Source organism: Microplitis mediator, chromosome 3, assembly GCF_029852145.1.
Source record: "Microplitis mediator isolate UGA2020A chromosome 3, iyMicMedi2.1, whole genome shotgun sequence".
In the NCBI taxonomy this organism is placed as follows: Eukaryota; Metazoa; Arthropoda; class Insecta; order Hymenoptera; family Braconidae; genus Microplitis; species Microplitis mediator.
Window position 1 is genome coordinate 19,527,146 of NC_079971.1, and position 23,385 is coordinate 19,550,530.

The 23,385-nt window shown below is 31.5% G+C and overlaps 1 protein-coding gene across 5 annotated transcripts; it reads left to right on the forward strand.

The window, feature by feature from the left end:
- Positions 1–689: 689 nt before the first annotated feature.
- On the forward strand, positions 690–22,956 carry LOC130665427 (ATP-binding cassette sub-family C member 4-like). Of its 5 annotated transcripts, XM_057465808.1 has the most exons (20): positions 690–864; positions 1,553–1,702; positions 1,791–1,901; positions 1,967–2,351; positions 4,654–4,785; positions 4,874–5,065; positions 6,992–7,300; positions 7,387–7,863; positions 7,927–8,232; positions 8,971–9,192; positions 9,267–9,786; positions 11,047–11,277; positions 11,363–11,599; positions 17,857–18,119; positions 18,628–19,067; positions 19,172–19,301; positions 20,447–21,475; positions 21,569–21,864; positions 21,995–22,370; positions 22,454–22,956. In XM_057465808.1, the coding sequence occupies exons 2-17, from the start codon at positions 1,626–1,628 to the stop codon at positions 20,645–20,647; spliced, it is 4,233 nt and encodes a 1,410-aa protein (XP_057321791.1). In that variant the 5' UTR covers positions 690–864; positions 1,553–1,625; the 3' UTR covers positions 20,648–21,475; positions 21,569–21,864; positions 21,995–22,370; positions 22,454–22,956. The 5 variants fall into 5 exon arrangements, with proteins under 5 accessions (XP_057321791.1, XP_057321788.1, XP_057321792.1 ...); XM_057465805.1 differs by having other exon boundaries at positions 20,447–21,864; XM_057465809.1 differs by having other exon boundaries at positions 20,447–21,864; positions 21,995–22,366.
- Positions 22,957–23,385: the final 429 nt, after the last annotated feature.

A 23,385-nucleotide genomic window follows, 5' to 3' on the forward strand; every position in this document is an offset into this window, starting at 1 on the left:
ATTTATCTATAAATTGTCTTATTGAGAAGGTTATTTGCATGTTTGAATGTTTAGGTTTCCACTATATAAAATTGTATTTTTATGTTTAAATCGAAAATTTTTTCGCGACGGTGCAGTTTCTAAGTTTTCCAGTTTATCTTCAATAATTTTTGTAAATATTAATTTCTATTTTCATAATCTTTTTAATAACTGAAATTTCTTCAAAAAATAAAGGAAAAAAAGTTTTCGAAAAAAAAAAAATTTTTTTTTGAAAAACAATACTTTTTTGGAAAAAAAGACTGCAAAAGAAAAAATTTGTTTGAGAAAAAGTTTTTAATACAAAATTTTTTAACAATTCAAAAATATTTTAGGACCTTTATACATCGACATCTGATAAAAAATCGATTTTTTAAAATCGGGGTGAAAACAATAACTTCCCGAGAATTTGCAATTTTCATAGCGGGAAGTTAAAAATGACTACTAAAATGAAAATGAATAGAATATTTTTGTTGATCAAGTTTTGTTGTTGTTTCATCAGTGAATTATAAAATTTTACAATGTTTTGTTTTCTACACTTGAATATGTATACAATTGTATATATACAATTTTTCCTTAATTGCATGTAAATTTTGCGATAACACAATGAGTAATTGTTATCTGTCTAATATGTTGTGTTTGCTATCGTTATACTTCAAAAGTAGTGTAAAACTGTGTTTCCCAACAACACGGAGAAAAAAATATTGCGCTCACCACTCAACGGTATCGTGATATTCACTCTCCTCGGTTGGGTATCCGTTGTATACGGAAAGTGCTGGTCTATCGGATCGTGATTATCACGATCTAGGCGGATCCCGAAATCATAAGATCGTTTCGCTATAATTTGAGGTTAAAATAGATAAATTTACAACTTTAACTTCATTACAATTTCATTTTTAGCTGTCATTAATAATCACATATTAATAATTCTAATAGGTGCAATAAAAAATTATTATTTAATATCAAGAAATGTAAAGTAATAGAATATACGTAATTTATTGATGTAAATTTTACAGTCTTTTTTTTGTTTCAAAAATAAATTAAAAAATTAATCGATAAAAAACAGGAATTCTTGCATAAGATATATAATTAGTATTTTTTCATTGTCGTTGTGTGCGCTTTAAATAATTAATAATTTTATAAATAAACACTGTATAATTTGCAAGATATGCATTATAAGGTTTAATAATTTGGTTATGAGTGGTGGCGCTTGAGAAATAGATCGCGATAATCACGATCCGTTTTGGTACGATATGGATACGTTAACTGACGATCACTATACATTTAAGTATATGCACAATCCGTAGGATCATTATTATAAGTATCTAGTGTTTCATTCATATCGATATATATATTGTGGTAGTAGCAATACAATTTAGAACTAATCACGATACACTTGTCGTTCTCCGTTGGTGAGCGATAAACACAATATTTTTTTTTCCGTGAACGTGAACTTAATGTTTACTTGATTATTTTTTAAACTTTCTATAGTTTGCTTTCAAATTTTAAAGTCAATCCAATTTATTTCTTATTTTAGTGTTAAAGGAATTAGTACTTAAAATTAAACTCAATATAACGCAACTCATAAAACGTTAATTATCTATTACACCATGGTGAGAAATAGTAATGAAAATATGAAAAAAAATCCTGTTGAGACTGCTAATCTTATAAGTCGACTATTTTTTTGGTTCGTTTGATTTTTTTTTTGCTGTGCTTGTTAATTTTATGTTAAATCAAATGTGTATCAAAATTGACGCAATTATTATCATTGATAGGTGGACATTAAAACTATTTAGAAAAGGTAATCGAGGTGGACTTAATATGCATGATCTTTATGCCCCAGCAGCTTGTGATAAATCCGAAAGTGTGACAAATAAGCTGGAAACGTATGCTTTTATTTTAATTATTTAAAAGAGTCATAAAATAGTAATAGTAATTCACAATTCATTAGGTCATGGAATTATGAAATAGAGAAGAGTATGAGCGAAGGGAAAACCAAGATTTACAATGGATGTAAAATGAAATTATCAAAACCGAATTTCATCAACGCAATCCTTCGAACATTTTGGTTAGAAAATTTATACATTGGATTACTATTACTCTTTCAGACAGTAATTTTACGTAGTATACAGCCTATTTGTCAAGCTCGTATAATAAGTTTTTTTAATTCACGAAATTTGCAACACCCAACAACACAAAATGAAGCTTTGAGTTATGCAGGTGCTTTTATTACTACGACACTTGGCATTACATTTATTATGCACCACATGAATGTTAAGAGCCAACAACTTGGAATGAAAATTCGAGTTTCGTGTTCTTCACTTATTTATAGAAAAGTAAGTTGATTTCTTTTTTTATATATATATATATATATATATATATGTACTTAAAAAAACGGTTTAGCTCTACAAATCGACATTCATGAGAAAAAACGATGTAACACTGCTAAACTAGTACTCAGACTTGATCACTAAGAATCAAGTTTTTTAAATTTTTGATTTATCCCTAGCGGATTTGAATCACGGTAAATTGTGGTATTTTACCGTATTTTACGGTAATTTTTGGTAAATAGCAGAAAGAACTGTAATTCAAGGCAAAACACAGTCATTTATCGCACTTTGCGACCTTTTTACCGCAACACAGTGCAATACTTCATTTTATGGTAGAATACCACAATTTACGGTAAAATACTGTACGTTACCGCAATTCATCCGATTACCGTAATTAACATCTGCCGGGGATCTATTCAAAACTTATCTTCAGGCATGACCGTGTGTGGTTAGATCTGAATTTATAACATGACTATTTATGAATTTGAACATGACTGGACGTCAGCACATATGATCATCAAGGCCTGCACGGTAAGAAATATTTTGCGGATATCACTATACCAGTATGGTCGTGAACGCCATACTGTATGGTATCGAAAATTTTTATAGGTTATAAAATTGTATGCATAGATGATTCAACCATTGCAGGAATAGTAACATTGGCAATAGTTGTCGCGGACGCCGCAATGTCAGTATGGCCGTCAAGCCCTTACTGCGTTGCCGTATCCACAATGTTCCTGGCAGATAAACCTAGTCTAACGACATCTATATAGTTTTGGTGGTAATACGATAGTATACATTGATTGACACGCCAGAAATTATGGCGGGAAAAACTAGTAGCATTGTGCTCTTGGCATTGTAGTATGGGTCTCAGGGCCATGCTGTTTCGCCGTGCCTGCTATGCATACGTGTGAGCAATACAATAGATCCAGTACTATACAGTATAACGCCATACTTCTGGAACTTATAACAATACTGTCTTCGAATATTTCACATACTATTTTAGTATCTGTCTTGAAACCATACCAGCATGGTGTTGAACGCCATGCATTTCTTACCGTGTGAGTGTTGTAAATATTCCCTGAAAACAGTATTCTTCCTCTCGAAATCCAAAGTATTATCGATCCAGTTTTCCTATAGTAAGTAAACGTATTATTACTGCAAAAAACCCGGTATAATTCCCACAGCAATACCGAGTTTTATTGTGGGACTGAAACTTTATTCTATTTTACTATAGCAAATGCAGTGGTGTCCACAGCGCTTACATACTTATCCTATAACAATTTTTGATTCCCGCGTTTTTACCTCATGTTATTATGAGATAGAAATAAAAGTGCAAGTGACGATAAATACTAAAATAAGGTGTACAATATTCTTTTTTATAATTTGATTAATATTTTTTCATTTTTGACTCAAATGTTGATCATACGTCTATTATAATAAAGAATGCACCTATTTTCATAAATCCATGCATGTCAATAAAGGAAGGTTAAGTTCATCTTCTTTTAATTATAGTATTATGCCTACCACAATACCGAGTTTTGCTACAGTCAGTATACGTATTGCTCTGTGAAATAAACTTTGGTATTCTTACTACAAAAATACCAAAATTAGGGGAAGGGGGGGGGGTAGGGTAGGCAAAACGGGGTACCCCCAAAATTTTATATTTTAAATGGTTTTTAAACATTCAAAAATCACTTCTGTGAATATAATTAAGCGTTACTTTGAATTTTTTTGGTAAACTTTTTCAAAAATCAATTGTTAGTTGAAAAATATCAATGACGTTTGTTTTATGATAAAAACTATTAAAAATTTTTTTTCTTCTTTTGTATCCAATAAACATGTAAAATATAATTTATCTTCATGTAAATTACTTACAAAAAAATTCAACTTAATCAAACTCGTTTAAAATCCAGAAATTTTTTTTTTTACCTTTTTTAGGGGGTACCCCACTTTGCCCGCAGAAATGAAAAATTTTTTTTTTCAACGGTAACTGAAAATTTCTTCTATTTACTTTGAATATCATTAAAAAAAAAAAAAGATTTAGCGTATTTGAGTCCTCGAAAACTTAGTATTTTCTTAAGTACCCCTTTTGCCCCTTCCTCCCCTACTAGCAGAACAATAAATTTACCGCGAGGAAAAAATAGTTTTTTTTCAGTGTATGGTAAAATATATAAAGATATAGAACAAACAAGGTTACAAAGTATATTATAAAATATATGTTATTCATATGAAATTAAACATGAATTATTATGCTATAAGTAGAATATTTGTTTTTACTTACTTTTTTTTCTTTTTAATGAAACAGAGTTTACGTTTGAGTGAGTCATCTCTTGAAAGTACTGCTGGCGGTCAAATAATCAATCTTTTAAGTAATGACGTTAACCGCTTTGATTTGTTACCTATGTATTTTAATTATCTTTGGGTTATGCCAATACAAGTAAGGTTTTTAAACTTTGATATCATAATATAAGAATTGTAAATAAATTAAATAAAATTAAAAAATTCCTTTTTTTTCTAATATAAAGATTATCATTGTTGGTTACCTAATGTGGCAAAGTATTGAAATTTATATCCTCGTGGGTTTTGTAACGATGTTTTTACTCTGTATTCCGATGCAAGGATACGTTTTATTACTCAGCGGGAAACTTCGAAAACTCATCGCAAAATTAACTGACCGCAGGATTCAGCTTATAAGTGAAATAATTGCTGGAATTCAAGTATTGCACATAAAAATTATTCTTGTTTGTATGAATGGTGTAATAGTAACGTTGGACTATGTTGGCTATGCCTTACGGAAATTAAAATAAACATGTGTTCGAAAATTACTATTGCCATGATAAAATTCACAATGGCTACAGTAATTTGGGTTTCGTAAGAAAATAACCGCAGAAAATTATCAAAATATTTTTGAAAAATCTATATAATGCACGTTTTAAATTGTCAGGTTTAAAGTAAAATATAAGATATCGGAACTAGGCCTATACTTAGCTATAGCATTTTTCATAGAATTCGGTCATTCTTATAAAATCTCTATGGGAATCGATAAGAATCTATTGAATTCTATGAGATTTTCTAAATCGGGTTGTCAGACATTACACTCCTGACACTTGGGGAATGAGAGCTAGGCCGGAAAAAGTATAGTATAGGATTTCGACCGTACCTTGGTGTATTTTTTTCAATTTATCTATAACAGTTCATTGAGAAGGTCATTTCCTTATCCTTCCCGACCCCCCCCCCCCTTCCATATTCTTTCTTAATATGAGATTGTTCGAACACTTCACGTATATACTTCCGTAGGTGTGTGTGCATGAACACATACTTTTTTTCTTTACGGCATTATTTAATGTAATTTAAAAATGTAGAACGCTTGACGATTTTGAGTATCATACGTTTTTAAGAATGATATTAGTTATTTATTAAAGAAAGTAGTACACGGAAAGAAAATTATGAAAACGGTTCCCATAATTATATAAAATTTTTTGTTATACCAGCATAGGAATTATGACCATAAATTATAAGAATGTTTCCCATAATTATAGGAACGGTTCCTATAACTATGGGAATGCTACCAATAACATTATATGAATGGTTCCTATAATTATGGAAATGGTTCCTATAACTTATAGGAATTGTTCCTATAATATTATGGGGATCATTCTCATAATGTATAAGAATGAACCCTATATTTTATAGGAATCATTCCCATAAATTATAGGAACCATCCCCATAACATTATAGGAATGTTTCCTATAATAATATGGGAACTATTCCCATAATATTATAGGAATGGTTCCCATAATGCTATTAGAATAGTTTCTATACCATAATGAGAATCATTCCCATAACATTATGGGAATAGTTCCCATACTTGTATAGGAACCATTCCTATAATATTATGGGAATGGTTTCCATACTATCATGAAAAAATTAATTCAAAGAATAGTGTGGTAATCACTTCCACAATACACAGAAATATTATTAAATATGAAAACAAAAATTCAAACATAAAAACAAATTTTCGTATTTGGCAAAAACATTAAAATTTTTAACAAAAAATTATTTTTTTTTTACAAATTAAGCGTCGAAGAAGCTTCATTTGAATCTCTCCATATCGTGAGGGGAATTTCTACACTATTTTGCAAAAAAAATTTTATAACATTATAGAAATAGTTACCATAATATTATAGGAATAATTTCCATACCATTATGGGAACTATTTCCATACTATTATGGGAACTATTCCCATATATGATGGGAACCATTCCTATAATAGTATGGGTACAATTCCTAGACCATTATGGAAGCTATTCCAATGATGCATAGCAAAAGATCCCATAATTTTCTTTCCGTGTAAGAGTGTGCGAATGATGTTCCAATCAAATCGAGTTGAATATAACTGTTAGATTCGAAAATCAAATCACCTAGGCGTTGGACTGAAAAACACTAGAAGACTTTTCGTCTCAGAATCGTGTCCTATATCTACCCTTTTTACATATATGTACGATATACTTTTAAAACATTCTGTATATATGACACTTACCATTTTAAATAAAAATATTTCTCCACATATGAATCAATTTAAAACAATATTCATCTGTCTTGTTATTACAATTTAATAATTATATAATACTTGTATTATGTAGGTAATCAAAATGTACGCATGGGAAAAAGCATTCAATAAAATGATTTCTGAAACAAGATTAGCTGAAGTTAAAAAAATACATAGCTCGTTAAATGTTCGTGGGTTATACAACGCTTTTATAGTTTTTACCGAACGAACGGCACTTTTTGTGACACTTGTTACTTTTGTATTGATGGGAAATTCCATAAAAGCCGAAATTACATTTCAACTGTCAAGTTATTTCTATATATTAGAGGTTGTAGTAGTAATTTATGTTCCACAAGCACTGATATCATGTAGTGAAGCTGTTATTTCGGCAAAGAGAATAGAAGTATTGATTCATTTAAACTAAAACTATATAAATAATTGTGTTGAAATATTTTTTTATGTTTATATAATTTATGAATTATATTGTAGGAATTTTTGTTACTCGAGGAAATAACTAAAACTCAGCAAGATTTAACAAAAATAATTAAGTCAACAGACATCATTGATCTGGCTAGATTATCTCCAGTAAAAACACCGAATGCGGTGAGAATAGAGTTATATAAAGTTTCAGCTAATTGGATAGTTGGACAGTTGCCTCCGACATTATGTGAAATAACATTAAATATCAAAGGTGGAGACTTGTGCGCTTTGGTCGGTCCGGTTGGTTCGGGCAAATCTTCATTGCTAAATTTGTTGTTGCAAGAGCTACCAATTGGCGCTGGAAAAGTTGGACTTTATCAGTTCAAAAATGAAAACTCCAATGATTGTAAATCCAAGCACGGATTTATACAAGACAATCCTGAGATGACGGTATCATACGCAAGTCAAAGCCCGTGGCTTTTTTCAGGAACTGTGAGAGAAAATATTCTTTTTGGGCTCGATTACAATGATAAGCGATATCAAGAGGTTAAAGTATTAATTTTTTTTTTTACTTTTAAATATTAATGTGTAATAGCTTGATATTTATAGGTAACAAGAGTATGTTCACTCTTGAGAGATTTTAAACAATTACCTGATGGTGACTTAACTACTGTTGGAGAACGTGGAGCATCACTTTCAGGTGGCCAGAGAGCTAGAGTTAATTTAGCGAGAGCAATTTATAAACAAGCTGATTTGTATCTTTTGGACGATCCTCTAAGTGCAGTTGATGCACGTATTGGGCGACGTATTTTCAAGGAGTGTATTCTCGAATATCTTCGAGGAAAAACACGAATACTTGTTACTCATCAGCTCAGTTGTCTAAAACAAGCCGACACTATTGGCATGATTAAACGGGTAAGAATATTAAATATTAATCTATCTGCAAGAGTTGGCAATTGACCTTTAAATTTTTGACCGAAAATTCTTGGGATTGATTGTATTACATAGGTATCTAATCGTTCTACCCACTTTTTCGTTTGTACCCTAAATTATATAGAGATAAGGTGAGACCTTCAAAGAGCTACAATATAAAAAATCTAGGCATCGGTTGGCCCTGTGGACCAGCCCCAAAACTTCCGGCTGTTTCCGAGCTCCAGAAGCTCGAAAACATTACTGTGAATATATTTTCGAGCTCGAAAATGCTTTCAGGCGGCAACGAGACAGGAAAAAATGGGAACCGCAAGGCTGAGGACGACGAAGACAATTCACATTGTCTCAAGTTATATCGCAGCAGGCTATTAAAATAATTTTCTATATTAATAAAATACAATTGTTTTGTAGTTTTTTTCAAATATCACACATTTAGTTTCGCACAACTTTGTTGTGAACACCGGCACATAAATCATGGGCCCAGTTTTTATATTGGCCACATTAAATCCATGACTTTAAAGATTCTGAGTATAATTTGCCACAAAAAATACAAGCTGTATCATCCACCGATTGATTTTATTTGCTCTTTCCTTTTCCCTTTCCTTTGATTGTTGTCTTCTGCATCGTTTTAATATCAAATCCGAAATTCTTTGGAGGCTAGTTTTATATAAAAACTTAAATTTGAATTTAAATTCATTACAAATATTGTCATTTTTACTATAGGGACATATAAAATATCAAGGCAATTTTGATACTTTAACGAAAACCAGTTTAGAATTTAACAATTTGCTAAACGCTAGGAAAAAAAATGATAATGAATCGTCTGATAATACCACTGATGAGCTTGATATTAACAATCTTATTAAAGACAAAAATAGTTTCTTGAGATTTGAAAAATCAAGGACTTCACAAGTTTCGGTTAAATCTCAAGATAGTTATCAAATTGTAAGTAATATTCAAATTATTCAAAGTAATTCAAGTTTAATTAAAGATTGTAATTTAAAATATTACAAAATTAGATGCCCTATCAAGAATTTACTATAGAAGAAGCGGAATCTAATGCAAGAGCTAAATCTGAGTCAATGGAATCAGGGCGATTATCAAACAAAGTTTATTATAAATATTTTCATGAAGGGGGAAATATTTATACAATCATACTACTGATAATTGTTCATATTCTATCTCAAATAGCTACAAGTGGTGTTGATTACTGGCTTGGCTATTGGACAAACTTAGAAACCATAAGAACATCCTGTGTCAATTTTAAAGACAACTGTTCAGTTTATGCAAACGAATACAAATCTATAGTTAATAACACGTTTTTTCAATCACTTTCAATTCTTGATGATGACGGTTTTTTGCCTATAACGTATGCAATTTACATTTATGCAACATGGATCATAGGTTGTATTGTATTAACTATCTTGCGATGCTATGTTTTTATAAATATTTGTATACATGCTGGACACAAATTACATAATGATATGTTTTCAAATGTTCTACAAGCAACAATGTATTTTTTCCATACAAATCCTTCTGGTAATATTCAATTGATGTTTTGAATATACACTTATCCAAAAAATTAAAGGAACAAAAAAATTTTATAAATTTTTTAGTGATTTTTGGAAGGCTGTATTTTCGTGAAAAATGATCGTATCGAAAAAACAAAAAAAGGAAATTGAAGCTTGAAATCTCTAGTTTAAAGATCTTTCAGCAAAATATTTTTTCGAGCCACGGTTTTTGCGGAATCATAAGAAAAAGGTCGAGACAAAATTTTTCTAAATTTTTTGGTTTTGTTTTTAAGGTCTACGGGGCCGGGAACAATTTTTTCAAAAAAACGAATTCATGGCTCGCTTAGGAAATTTATTCAGCTACAATTTGCTTTTTTTTTTGTTTTCTCTTTACTTTACATTTACTGAATAACTAACGCAAAAATAAAAGAAAATCCGAAGAAAATTGATTTTTTCATTTTGGTAATGATTACACAATTTAAGGAACAAAACTTGTTCCTTTAATTGTTTTGTAAAACTTTGAGCAATCGGCCCGGACAAACGGTTCAATGGATTAATCTGAAAATTTCCGGGGTTTTTTGGGGTACATTAAGCTGTAAAATTACCTGGCAACATTATTTTTTTTATCAATATTTGCAGAGTAGCGATGAGTCGACTAAAAACCCAGAAAATTGCCATTTTTTAAGGGTTTTTCAAATGGATATCAAGGATGAAAAAAAATTTTTTTTTGGAAAAAATCGAAAATGGAGCTTGTAGGGAATTTATTTAAGGCCCTCAAACTGCCCTTTAAATTCCTGTGCGGCCATTATTTGCTGAGATATCAACAATCAAAGACAACAAGATCCTTTTTCATTTGAAGGCTGATATCTCAGCAGCAAATTGACGTACAGAGAAACAAAAAAAAAAGCAAATCGTAGCTGAATAAATTTCCTAAGCGAGCCATGAATTCGTTTTTTTGAAAAAATTGTTCCCGGCCCCGTAGACCTTAAAAACAAAACCAAAAAATTTAGAAAAATTTTGTCTCGACCTTTTTCTTATGATTCCGCAAAAACCGTGGCTCGAAAAAATATTTTGCGGAAAGATCTTTAAACTAGAGATTTCAAGCTTCAATTTCCTTTTTTTGTTTTTTCGATACGATCATTTTTCACGAAAATACAGCCTTCCAAAAATCACTAAAAAATTTATAAAATTTTTTTGTTCCTTTGATTTTTTGGATAAGTGTACATCATATTTAATTTTATTAGTTACGACGCCATGTTATTGAATAAAATATACAATTTTATTTCAGGACGAATTTTAAACAGATTTTCAAAAGATGTTGGTGCAATGGACGAATTGCTTCCAAGAGCTATGCTCGAAGCTCTTCAAATACTATTCCTCATGATGGGAATATTCGTGATTATTTTAAGTATCAATCCTTGGATGGGTGTCCCTACTGTAATCATAGGAGTACTATTTTATTTTATACGTATTTATTATCTAAAAACAGCCCAAGATATAAGACGAATGGAGGGTATAGGTACCTATAGATTATTAGATAGACATGCAGACAGTTATACTAATAACAAATTAAGCTATATTGAGAAAAATATTTTATACTACAGCAAAAAGTCCAGTTTTTTCACATGTTAGCACTACATTAAATGGTTTGACGACAATTAGAAGCCGCGGTAAAGATGTACAGTCAATGTTATGTAAAGAATTCGATCAATATCAAGATATTCATACAGGCGCATGGTTTCTTGTGATAACCACCGGATCTGCATTTGGGCTTATTCTTGACTTAATTGCTTGTATCTTTGTCACGTGTGTTTGTTTTTCATTAATTCTTATGGATCCTGGTAAGCATTATGAATAGCTATCGTGTGCTTAATAACATAACTTAATCCAGGTTAAAGTCACATATTCAATTTTGCCCGAATATATATTTTTTCGTGTGGGCCTTAACGGTTGCATGAAGTCCAGAAGATCTTCCCCGGACAATTTTCTAGTCTATTTAAAATAAAAAATTTTAAATGTGCAGCTTTGACAACTTCTTCATCAAACTTCTGTTAAAGCACATTTCTGCTCCAATAATTGGCCACAAAATTCAGTTAAGAGGAGTCTGAACTTTATTCTCTGTCACACTCAAATCGACGAACGGTACTATCTCTGTTGCACTTGCGCAGTAAATGGAAACTTTGTCCACGTTGTTCTCTTAAACAGTTAGTATATTACGTATCTAGGAAGAAAAGTAAGACATTGTAACCCGCGTGATATTGTCACCCAAGCCGAAAGCGAGGGTGACAAGAACGCGAGTTGCGATGTCATACTTTTCTCCCGTGGTGCGTATACAATTTTTTATCAGACCAGGATCGAAAGTTCGATTAAAATTTTAATTATAAAATTTAATCTTATATCTCTGTCTGTAATGATAAAAAAATTAGCGCGCATGCTTTAGTTGTAATGCTCATGGGTCAAGTTTTTTTTTAAAGATACCGTGTAACTAAGCAATAACTTATTTATTTATTTATTTATAACGACATAGAAAGTAGCATAAGTAGCCTTTGTGTGTTATATACAATTATTCGCAATCAAAAATAATTATTATTCGGTGCGGATGTGTAAAACATCAATAGTCAAGTAAAGTAACACATAATTTAAAAACATAATTCCGACAGTATAAAAAAAAACAATTTTAATAACCAAATTGCCTAAAAATATCCTGTTAAAAAAATCAAAATCCGCTCAAAAGAATCTGACAATGAATTAGGAGAAGAAAAAATAATTAGAAATTTAGAAGATTTAGCAAAGCAGATTACGAGCAATTTATTGCCCGAAAAATCAAAAGCTCGCTACAATCTATGTTATGACGAATTTTTATTATGCAGAGAAAAAAATAAGACTGATTCTTTTAATGAGAGCGTTTTCTTGGTTTATTTTCAAGAACTATCGAAGAATCAGAAGCCAATGTCTTTGTGGAGCCGATGGTCAATGTTGAGAACCGCTATTAACCCTTTAGTGTCAGAGGATCTCGAAACGTCTCCGAGTGAGACTAGTGGGGAGAGCGCGAATCATAGAGTCCCGTGAGCATGTATGAGTGACATGTGAGAGTAGTAGTGTGCCTGTGAGTACCCTTCCACTCGTTTGAATCTCGCGCTGCGTTCATCGACAGAGCCGTAGTTATAGTGAGACTACTGAGAGCTTGCTCATCATTTAATGGTGGGGGTATGGGAATTGCATGCTAACTGAAGGGAACGCTCTCAGTAGCTCCAGTATAGTATTGTTGACGTGAGGAAATAGTCTCCAAGAGTAAGGTTAGAAAAATGTAAAAAATTTTATACATTGCTATGTAATTGCAATATTATTTAACTATATTTATAATGAAACCAAATGTTGTTTTTACTTTGAATTTAAGTCCTTTGATATTTATTATTTAATAAATTAAAAATTAAAAATAAAATAATTTTTACTTCCCGCTTAGGTGAAATTTTTTCTCTTATAATACGGTCCTGTCACATTTGCACGGAGAAAAAAATATTGCGCTCACCACTCAACGGTATCGTGATATTCACTCTCCTCGGTTGGGTATCCGTTGTATACGGAAAGTGCTGGTCTATCGGATCGTGATTATCACGATCCAGGCGGATCCCGAAATCATAAGATCGTTTCGCTATAGTAACGATCCGTTTTGTTATTAAAACTGATTTGAGGTTAAAATGGATAAATTTACAACTTTAACTTCATTACAATTTTATTTTTAGCTGGCATTAATAATCACATATTAATAATTCTAATAGGTGCAATAAAAAATTATTATTTAATATCAAAAAATGTTAAGTAATAGAATTTACGTAATTAATTGATGTAAATTTTACAGTCTTTTTTTTGTTTCAAAGATAAATTAAAAAATTAATCGATAAAAAACAGCAATTCTTGCATGAGATATATAATTAGTGTTTTTTTATTGTCGTTGTGCACTTTAAATAATTAATAATTTTATAAATAAACACTGTATAATTTGCAAGATATGCATTATAAAGTTTAATAATTTGGTTATGAGTGGTGGCGCTTGAGAAGTAGATCGCGATAATCACGTTCCGTTTTGGTACGATATGGATACGTTAACTGACGATCACTATACATTTAAGTATATGCACAATCCGTAGGATCATTATTATAAGTATCTAGTTGTTTTTCATCATAAAAAATATTTAAATCTAAAAGGAATGTCTAAATAAATTCATGATAAATTTAATAAGAACAAAACTAATGTCTTATTAATGATTGTATAATTTAATGCACTTCCGTTAGATTTTACAATACAAACAAAAGTAATTATAATGAAATTTAGATATAAACTTAAATTGTAAAAAATGGTCAAGTTAAACGAACAATAATTCTTGGTTGTTATAAGTCGAAGTAAGAATACGGTTTAATTAGTACGGAGAGAACTCGGCGAGTCTCGACAAATGATATTTTGGATAATGGAGAGAATTCAAAAGAATCTCGACAGATCGGGTCAACTGATGGTTGATAACTAACTATATCTTAAAAGAACGAACTTGAGTCTGAGTCCCCGATCGTGACGTCAGAGTCCCCAAGGGTGGGTGGGAAAAAGGTCAGCTGGAGTGTCTTCGGAAAATTTGGACATCTGATTGGCAAGCGGAAAATAGACAGGAGGGGCAGATAGGCGAAGGAAGAAGGGTAGAACGAACGAGAGAAACTAAGGAAAGACCAATAAGGAAAGGAAAAGGATAGAACTCTCGAAGTACTGTACTACGGTAGAACAATACAAGAAACACATGGGCTTGAAGAAGGCATGGGAAAGTATTTTAGGATCGAAGGAGTAATAAAGTAATTTAGTTCAGCTGGCGGGACAGTGGTAAAAATGGATATTTTTTGGAGACTTAGGACTGAACCCTTGAGGATTAAGTCATAAATTATTAGTCTGTTTAAGTTTTTTGTTACTATCCGTACTTCGACATACAACAATTAGGATTTGATTTTAAATATAGAAAGCAAATACTGGACTTATGATAAATATTATTTAAAGGCACAAATATTTAAGCAAAGTTTGCCGAGAGAATAAAATTTAAAAATTTAAACATTTGAAAATTCTCACGGACTTTAGCGACACAAAAATACATATAATAAAATATAATAATAAAAAAAAAACTACATTTATAGTCGCGTGAGCAAACACTAGTGTTTCATTCATATTGATATATATATATATATATATATATATATATATATATATATATATATATATATTGTGGTAGTAGCAATACAATTTAGAACTAATCACGATACACTTGTCGCTCTCCGTTGGTGAGCGATAAACACAATATTTTTTTTCCGTGTGCTTCGCGCTTTTTCTAATTCTATCGGGCTCCGCCAGACCGAAGAGTGGGGTTTCAAGGTCAGACTCTAAAGGGTTAATTTAAGACACGTCATCGAAATTAATTCATATCATAATTTAAAAACGTTCATTAAAACTTGTGCGAAAGGATATCATCCTAAGAAAGCTCAAGTATTGACTTTAAATCAAGTAAAAAAGTTTTGAAATGAGTCTGATGACTCAATTTACTTGGCGATGAAAGTAAGTAACACAACTTAATTTATAATACATTTATTTTTACAATTAGTATTTACAAATATTACGTAACAAAGTATATATGTATTTATTTACAATTTACAGGTCATCCTTATTTTTGGAATTTTCGGTACACTGAGAACGAGTGAAATATGTGACCTCAATGTCCAAGATATTGAAACACAGAAAACCAACTAATAGTAACAATTAAAGATAATAAAAATTACTACCTCCGCAATTTCGTCATTGGCAAAGAATATCACAACTTTCTAAAAAATACATTTCTTTGCGGCCGGAAGACATTGATACCAGACGATTTTTCATCGATTACCAAAAAGGGAAATGTATACGTCAGGTAATTGGAAAAAATAAGTGAAGTGCCAAAAATAGTTGCGATTTTTTTGCAATTAGAATACCCGGAAAGTTACACTGGCCACTGTTTTCGGCGCACAGCAGCTACTTTACTTGCAAACTCTGGTGCAAATTTAACAGCGATCAAACAACTTAGTGGGTGGCGATCAAGTACCGTCGCATAAGGATTTATCGAACATTCCTTAGCAAATCGACAACAAATCTATCAGCAAATGATTTCTTCTGACCAAGAAAGCCCATCTGCGTCTAGCGCCAATCAAGCTCCGTCTTCACCACGAAGAAGCCACCAGATAAACTTAGAAAAAGATACGGCCAGAAAACATCTTTCACTGATCCTGATGGTGGTGAGCTTTTTTTGGGATCCGAATTCGATGAGATTCCTGAATTAGATGAAAATTCAACTCCATTCCCTAACGGACCCAAATTACGGTAAATTACGGTAAACCCACCGTAAATTACGGTAATCTACCGTAAAATACCGATTTACCGTAAATTACGGTGGATTTATCGTAAATTACGCTGGATTTACTGTAAATTACGCTGGATTTACCGTAAAATACGGAAGTACGGTAACCCACCGTAAATTACGGTAATTCGGTAATCCACCCGAATTTTTTACGGTAGATTTACCGTAAATTTACGGTAATTTTACCGTAAATCTACCGTCGAATACCGTAAAATTCGAGTAGATTTACCGTAATTTACGGTGGGTTTACCGTAATTTTCGGTAAATCTACTCGAATTTTACGGTATTCGACGGTAGATTTACGGTAAAATTACCGTAAATTTACGGTAAATCAGGTCTGCTAGGGTTATTATTCACTAAGCATGATTCTGAGATACCAACGCACATCGAACCAAAAAAAAAATCACCTCCGAGTCATTCAAAATTTAAATTGTGATGAGCGCGCAAAAAAACACGGAAAATCGGAAACAAGTAACAAACGTTTAAATAGAAGACAACTTGAAAATGAAGAAATTGATTCTTCAACGATTAATTCCTCATTCGTAGACATTAAAAAATGCAAAATTAATCAACTCATTATTAATAAGAACCAATGCAACTGCAATGTTAAAAACAATCCTTAATTTGAAGAGTTGTTTATATTTACTTTCGAATTTCCCTAAAAAGGTACAATAATATTGTTAATTGCTGAATTAAATTTAATTAAACACTAATTCATGAAATATAATATTATTAATTATAACTAAAATAAGGATTATAAATCATGTTATTATTGATAAATTAATTAATTGATTATCAATTAATGAGTTTTTTCGTAAAATTAAAAAAAATTTTGCTTCTCAAGTGCTTCATGAGTCAAAATCTTTTTCCTATTTTACCCTATAGAAAATTTAGCACACCTCAAGCTTGAAAGCGCTGAGGATGCTTTATTGTCGTTCGATTTTTTTCGGGTACCTCACTCACTTTCAATCACCTCTACACTTTTTAAGATATATCAAAATAGGATAAAACTTACATCATCATGTAGAGAATTTATAAAAGAATTATTTTTCTAAATTAAAAACTTTTCTTTGAAGAATTGTACAGTATCTACAGTGATTCCACTTGAATGAGAATTTTGCTTAATGTATGAGAGATCCAATAAAATTAATAAGGTCCTTTTATAACGAATTATATTTCACATATTCAAATTTATTGTAACCTATCATGAAAAATAACATATTCGTCGTCACTAATTTACATCATCATTTTACCGGGAAGCAATGTGGCACTTTTGTCCCTGAAAATAAGGCCGAAAGACGAACTTTCGATCAATGAATGATAAAAAAGAAAATTTTCGAAAAATGAAAACGTAGGTTGCTAGATTATAGAGCAATGCATCGAACCTCGTTCTTTTTTTTTGCGTTTAGAGGTTTTGTTTGAGAGAAAAGCTTGGACAAAAATTGCTATAGACCCTACGTAAGGGTATTAAAACTTAAGAAATTTATGCGTATTTTTATGCAAAAAGTCATTTTTTTTGTCATAAGTATTTTTGTATACATTACGTCATAAGTATTATTTTTTACAAAATTCTTTGCAAAAATATCAAATAGTTTGATTTCTAGATTAATGTTGAAAGTGTGACCGTTGAGGATTAATGAATAATTGTTATATAAAGCAAATAATTAATTTGTATCTTTAAGAAAATACATCTAGTGGATCTGTTGGTTTATCAATATCACAGGCACTGATTTTGACGAGTATGGTTCAATATGGTGTGAGACAAACTACTGTGGTAGAATTACAAATGACATCAGTTGAACGAATTATTCAGTATTTTGATTTACCAAAAGAAGGAACGATGGAGTTATCGAAACCACCGCCAGTTAACTGGCCATGGAATGGACAAATTGAATGGAAAAATGTTTCTATGAGTTACAAAAATAATGATCCACCAGTATTAAAAGTAATTATTATATTATACTCAATAACACAATACTTAAAATCCTTGATATCACCCGGGTTGAAAAATTAGATCTGTTTAAAAACAAATGATAAAATCAAATACATTTTGTTTAATTTAGGTTTTTACATCGAACTTATTTTATATGAGAATTTAATCGGTTTTTGTACGTACTATTCTCTATTCAAGCCAATATCAGCCTCATTTTCGGATTATATTTAGTCTGTTTATAATCGCTTTTAGATTAAAAACAGATTTTTTTGTTATAGTTATTAGTCATTTTTTTATTATCATGTTTAGTCTACTGAAATGGGGTTGGGATAGAGTTTTTAAGATTTGTGTCAATGTAAGACCAGCACAAAACTTGCAATTCGAATCTTCTACAAGTCTCTGTAGTAAGATATTCACAGCCGTATGTAGAAGCAGACCACTATCGAATTATTGACAAGACTTACGTCAGACTTTAAATACATTGGAATATCGTAAAATAATTTTTTTTTCCATTGATTAGAATATTGAGTTGACGATTAAATCAGTTTCAAAAGTGGGAGTGGTCGGTAGAACCGGAGCTGGAAAAACTTCATTGATAGCTGCGCTTTTCCGTTTAGTAGACGATGGTCTGAATGGAAAAATAATAATGGATGGTTTAGATACAAGGAGCATTAGTCTTCAAGATTTACGTACAAGTATATCAATAGTTCCTCAAGAACCTGTTCTCTTCTCTGAAACTTTAAGATATAATCTGGATCCATTTGGCAAGTACACTGATACTGCAATGTGGGATGCTTTAAGAGAAGTCGAATTGAATGACGTAACACTCGATCAATGGGTCACCGAAAGCGGCTCAAATTTCAGTGTTGGTCAGCGTCAATTAATCTGCCTTGCACGAGCATTGTTAAGAAATAATAAAATTCTTGTTCTTGATGAAGTCACTGCTAATATTGATTCTCAGTAAGTATCATTCGAGTTTCTTATTAGAAAACAGAATATATGGTAATATTAATATATGAACAACAAATGAGGAAAATGATTCACATTATCCACAATGATTTCAGAACTGATGCTTTAATCCAGCGAGCAATTCGAAAAAAATTTTCAGATTGTACAGTAATAACAATAGCACATCGTTTGAGCACAATAATTGACAGTGACAAAATTTTAGTCATGGAAAATGGACATGCTGCGGTATTTATTATTGACATGTTCATGTTTTTTCAAAGAGTCGAAAGCTAATAAATAGTATATTGCGTGGCGAGAGATAAAACAAGACAGTTTCAGACGATGATAATTGACTGTCCGAGCGGAAGACGAGGGCTGATATCACCCGAAGTTTGAAATCGTCTTGTTTCATCCCTTGCCATGCTCTTACATTGATACTGAGAGTTTTGATGTCTAGAGTCAGTCAAAATAGTTTAATTTCTAATTGACAGCGTGACAAAAAATAATGATGTATTTTAAATAACTTATGTAATTTTTTTAATTTTCCAACCATAACTGTTACTTTAGTTGGTTATTAGAATGATATAAATATTTAGAGGTTTACAATAAACAAATGCAATTCCGATAAGGGTGAAATTAATTTAGCAGATGGAAACTAATGAGTTTTCTGCCCTCCGGCTGAAAAGTGGCAACTTTCAGGCCGCTGCCCTAAAAGAAGTTGCGACTTTTCGGCTCTGTCGAGCAGAAAAATAGTATACGCACCTTGGCCAGTACAAAAGAAAGCCTCAGACCACATGTTTGTCAGCCTCGGCCAACAATTACGTGTGATCTGATACTTTTCTTATTTTACTGGCCTACACGGAAAAAAATTAATCGTGAATGCAACATGATGCAGTCTTGGTAAATAAACATGATGAAATCATGTTGCATCCACATGATTTGTCATGTTTCGGCTACATGATAATCATGTTGCGGTAACATAAGAAAAATCATGTTGCTTCCTCATGATTGTCATGTAGCCGAAACATGACAAATCATGTTGCTGCCACATGATTTTCTCATGTTACCGCAACATGATTATCATGTAGCCGAAACATGACAAATCATGTGAATGCAACATGATTTTCTCATGTTACCGCAACATGATTATCATGTAGCCGAAACATGACAAATCATGTGAATGCAACATGATTTCATCATGTTTATTTACCAAGACTGCATCATGTTGCATTCACGATTAATTTTTTTCCGTGTAGGTATGCAATATACTAATTCTTCCTTATGTAAGAAACTGATCAGTTTTTGCCTGCAAATTGCATTGGTTTTAAATTGGCAAAACAGACATCAAAACTTGCAGTTGCAATGCAGATGATACGAAAATAAATTTTCAGGAGTTTGGAAGTCCGTACGAGTTACTCTTTGAAAGGCCTAACAGCTTATTTGCTAAAATGGTCAATCAAACTGGAGATGTGATGGCTAAAAAACTTTCTGAAGAAATTGTAAAATACCATTACCAACAAATAGATTCTGCAAATAATGATATTAATCAACAGAAATTTAATATTGACAGTCATACAATAGTAGAAAACTAGACAAAAGTTATTGACCTCTTCAAGAACGTCGACGTGGTTTAGATCTCATACATTTAGAGACTTTTTTTTATCTGAAGTTGGATCGAGTAAACGGTCTGAAAACATTTGTGTTGTTTTTCCATCACTTAAAATTTTTTTTTTTATAAAAATTATAAGAACGCATTAATCAATTAAAGTGAGCGACTAATGGTATTGATGGGGTTTATGGTGTGTTCAGATCCACCACCCCGGGACATTGTAACGCCCTCAGATACCCGGAAAAATTGTAATTTATAAGAAATTTTTTAGAAAAAAAGTAAATAACCAATAAAAAAAGATGTATGAATTACCAAGTGCACTGGTTAAAATAAATTTCAAGTGAACAAATTTTAATGTAACGACCCGAGACGAAAAATTCAAGTCTCTCTGAGTCTCTGAGAGTCTCTAGAAGGCTCGCTGAGTCTTGCTGAGTCTCTCTGAATCTTCCTGAGTCTCTCTGAGTCTCCATTTTAAAGACCAGCAGACAATCGTGTTTCACATGGTCTCTTTGAGTCTCCCAGAGTCTCTCATTCAGAGACTATGAAAGACTCAGACTATAAAATTTCCCAGCAAACATTAAGTCTCCCAACACGAGACTTAAAGAGACAACTTACAGACTGTAAAATTTTTTAAGCAAACATGTAGTCTTTCAACACGAGACTTGGAGAGACTAGAGACTGTAAAATTTCCCAGCAAACATTTAGTCTCCCAACACGAGACTTACAGAGACTAAAAACTGGGAATTTCCCAACAGCTTTAAAATTTATCTCTTCAACAAGACCAAACAGTAACAAAAATTTTATAAGTAGGGTACGTTTATCTACGAACAATAGTGTATGTACATATAATAAAATTGGTACTACATTAGGCAGTAATATTTTTACACGTACAATATTTTCGTAGGTTGGTGTAAATTTGTAGGTTTGTGTCCAGAAAATAATATTTTAAAGATTCATTCCGAACTGAACCTTCGAATCGGATAGTTTGCTTGAAATATCAGTGGATATCGTGTTGTGTTTCACAGTGTTAAAAAAATGTTCGTTTTAGTTTTTTGGATTAAAACCTTGCAAAAGTCTGTTATTAACGAAAAAGACATTTGCATTCCATCGAGCCCAGACGTTACAGCAGAAGTAGGGGATATTGTACTATAGTGAAATGGGGAAAATCGAAGTCTCAAACGAAGATTCTCCGATACATCAGTAAGTTATTAAAAATAGTAAAACTTGTAATATAACAAAATAATTTTCACAACTTCGTAAAGATTAAAAAAATTTTTTTTTTTCTCTATTTTCTCTATCTATTTAATGAAATCTCTGTTCATATTCATAGGGTCTAAAGAAGAATTAGAAAAAATAAATGTTGGGGAAAGATGGGAACATCATTGATAAAGCAACAAGAAACTCGAAAAAAAAACAATTCAACAAAAATATTGCAGAGAAAAAAAGTTTTAGTAAATTCAAACTATTATCTCAAAAAGCTTGTAAGCAAACTGAGAAATATTATAATGAAGAACTTTTATCGAGTTTACTTGAAAAAAATTGCGAAGATAAAGATAATTACACAGATGACGATGAGATAGTAGCCGATACAATTCGAGATGACAATAAAACATCAGAAATCGATGAAATCAGTAAATCATGTTATATTTCAGTTTCCGATAATAGTATTAGTACCACGTGCGAACTTTGTTCATCATTGCCTGTAAGTAAGTATTTGCATTCATTTCTATAACAATAATTTATTATTGTTTATTTTCATTTTAATTTTTCATACATTTATTTATTTTAGCATTAATTACTGCATAGGCTATCATGTGTATGGAACATGTTTTAAAATTTTTAAAGACTATACATTATCAGAAAGTATCTATTGAAAAAGCAAATAGTAGTGTAAGTAATGAGTAAAATAATAATGCATTATACTCCTGTATAAGAAAATTTAAATTAATTTTAAATGTAATATTTAATAATAAAAACTATTAATATAAAACTATATTGTATTTTTAATTATTTGTATAAAAATATTTTAAGAGTTGATCCTCAGTCTCTCATTCAGAGACTTTAAAACAGTCTCGCAGAGTCTCTCATTAAGAGATTCTAAAACAGTCTCGCCGAGTCTCTCATTCGGAGATTCTAAAACAGTCTCGCCGAGTCTCTCATTCGGAGATTCTGAAACAGTCTCGCAGAGTCTCTGATTCGGAGACTTCTATTACTTTAAAACAGTCTTCGGAAGTCTCTTCCTGAGAGATTCGTAGAGATCGAGTCTCTACGAGTCTCTGTGGTTGCCAACACAGAGACTCCCAGAGACTACAATAAGTCTCTCATTCAGAGACTCCAAGAGACTCTCAGAGACTCCGAGAGACTTGAATTTTTCGTCTCGGGGATTATAAATAATCTTAATAAATAGTATCGATATAAATAACAAAAAATACCAATTATTAATTAATAAGGAACATAAATTATCTATTTTATGCAGATGATTTAGTCATCTACCTAAAGTGTTCTATATCGCGGTTACAGATTTTTATTAATAGCCTGAATAGTATTATTTCCCTGCTTAAAAAATCCGATAGATTCTTATAGCTGTATGTGTATAAGGCCCTATACTTAACTATAGCACTTCTCATAGAACTCATTCATCCTTATAAAATTTCTATAGGAATTTATGAGATTCTAATGGATTCTATGAGATTTTCTAAACAGGGTTATAACATTGTTGCT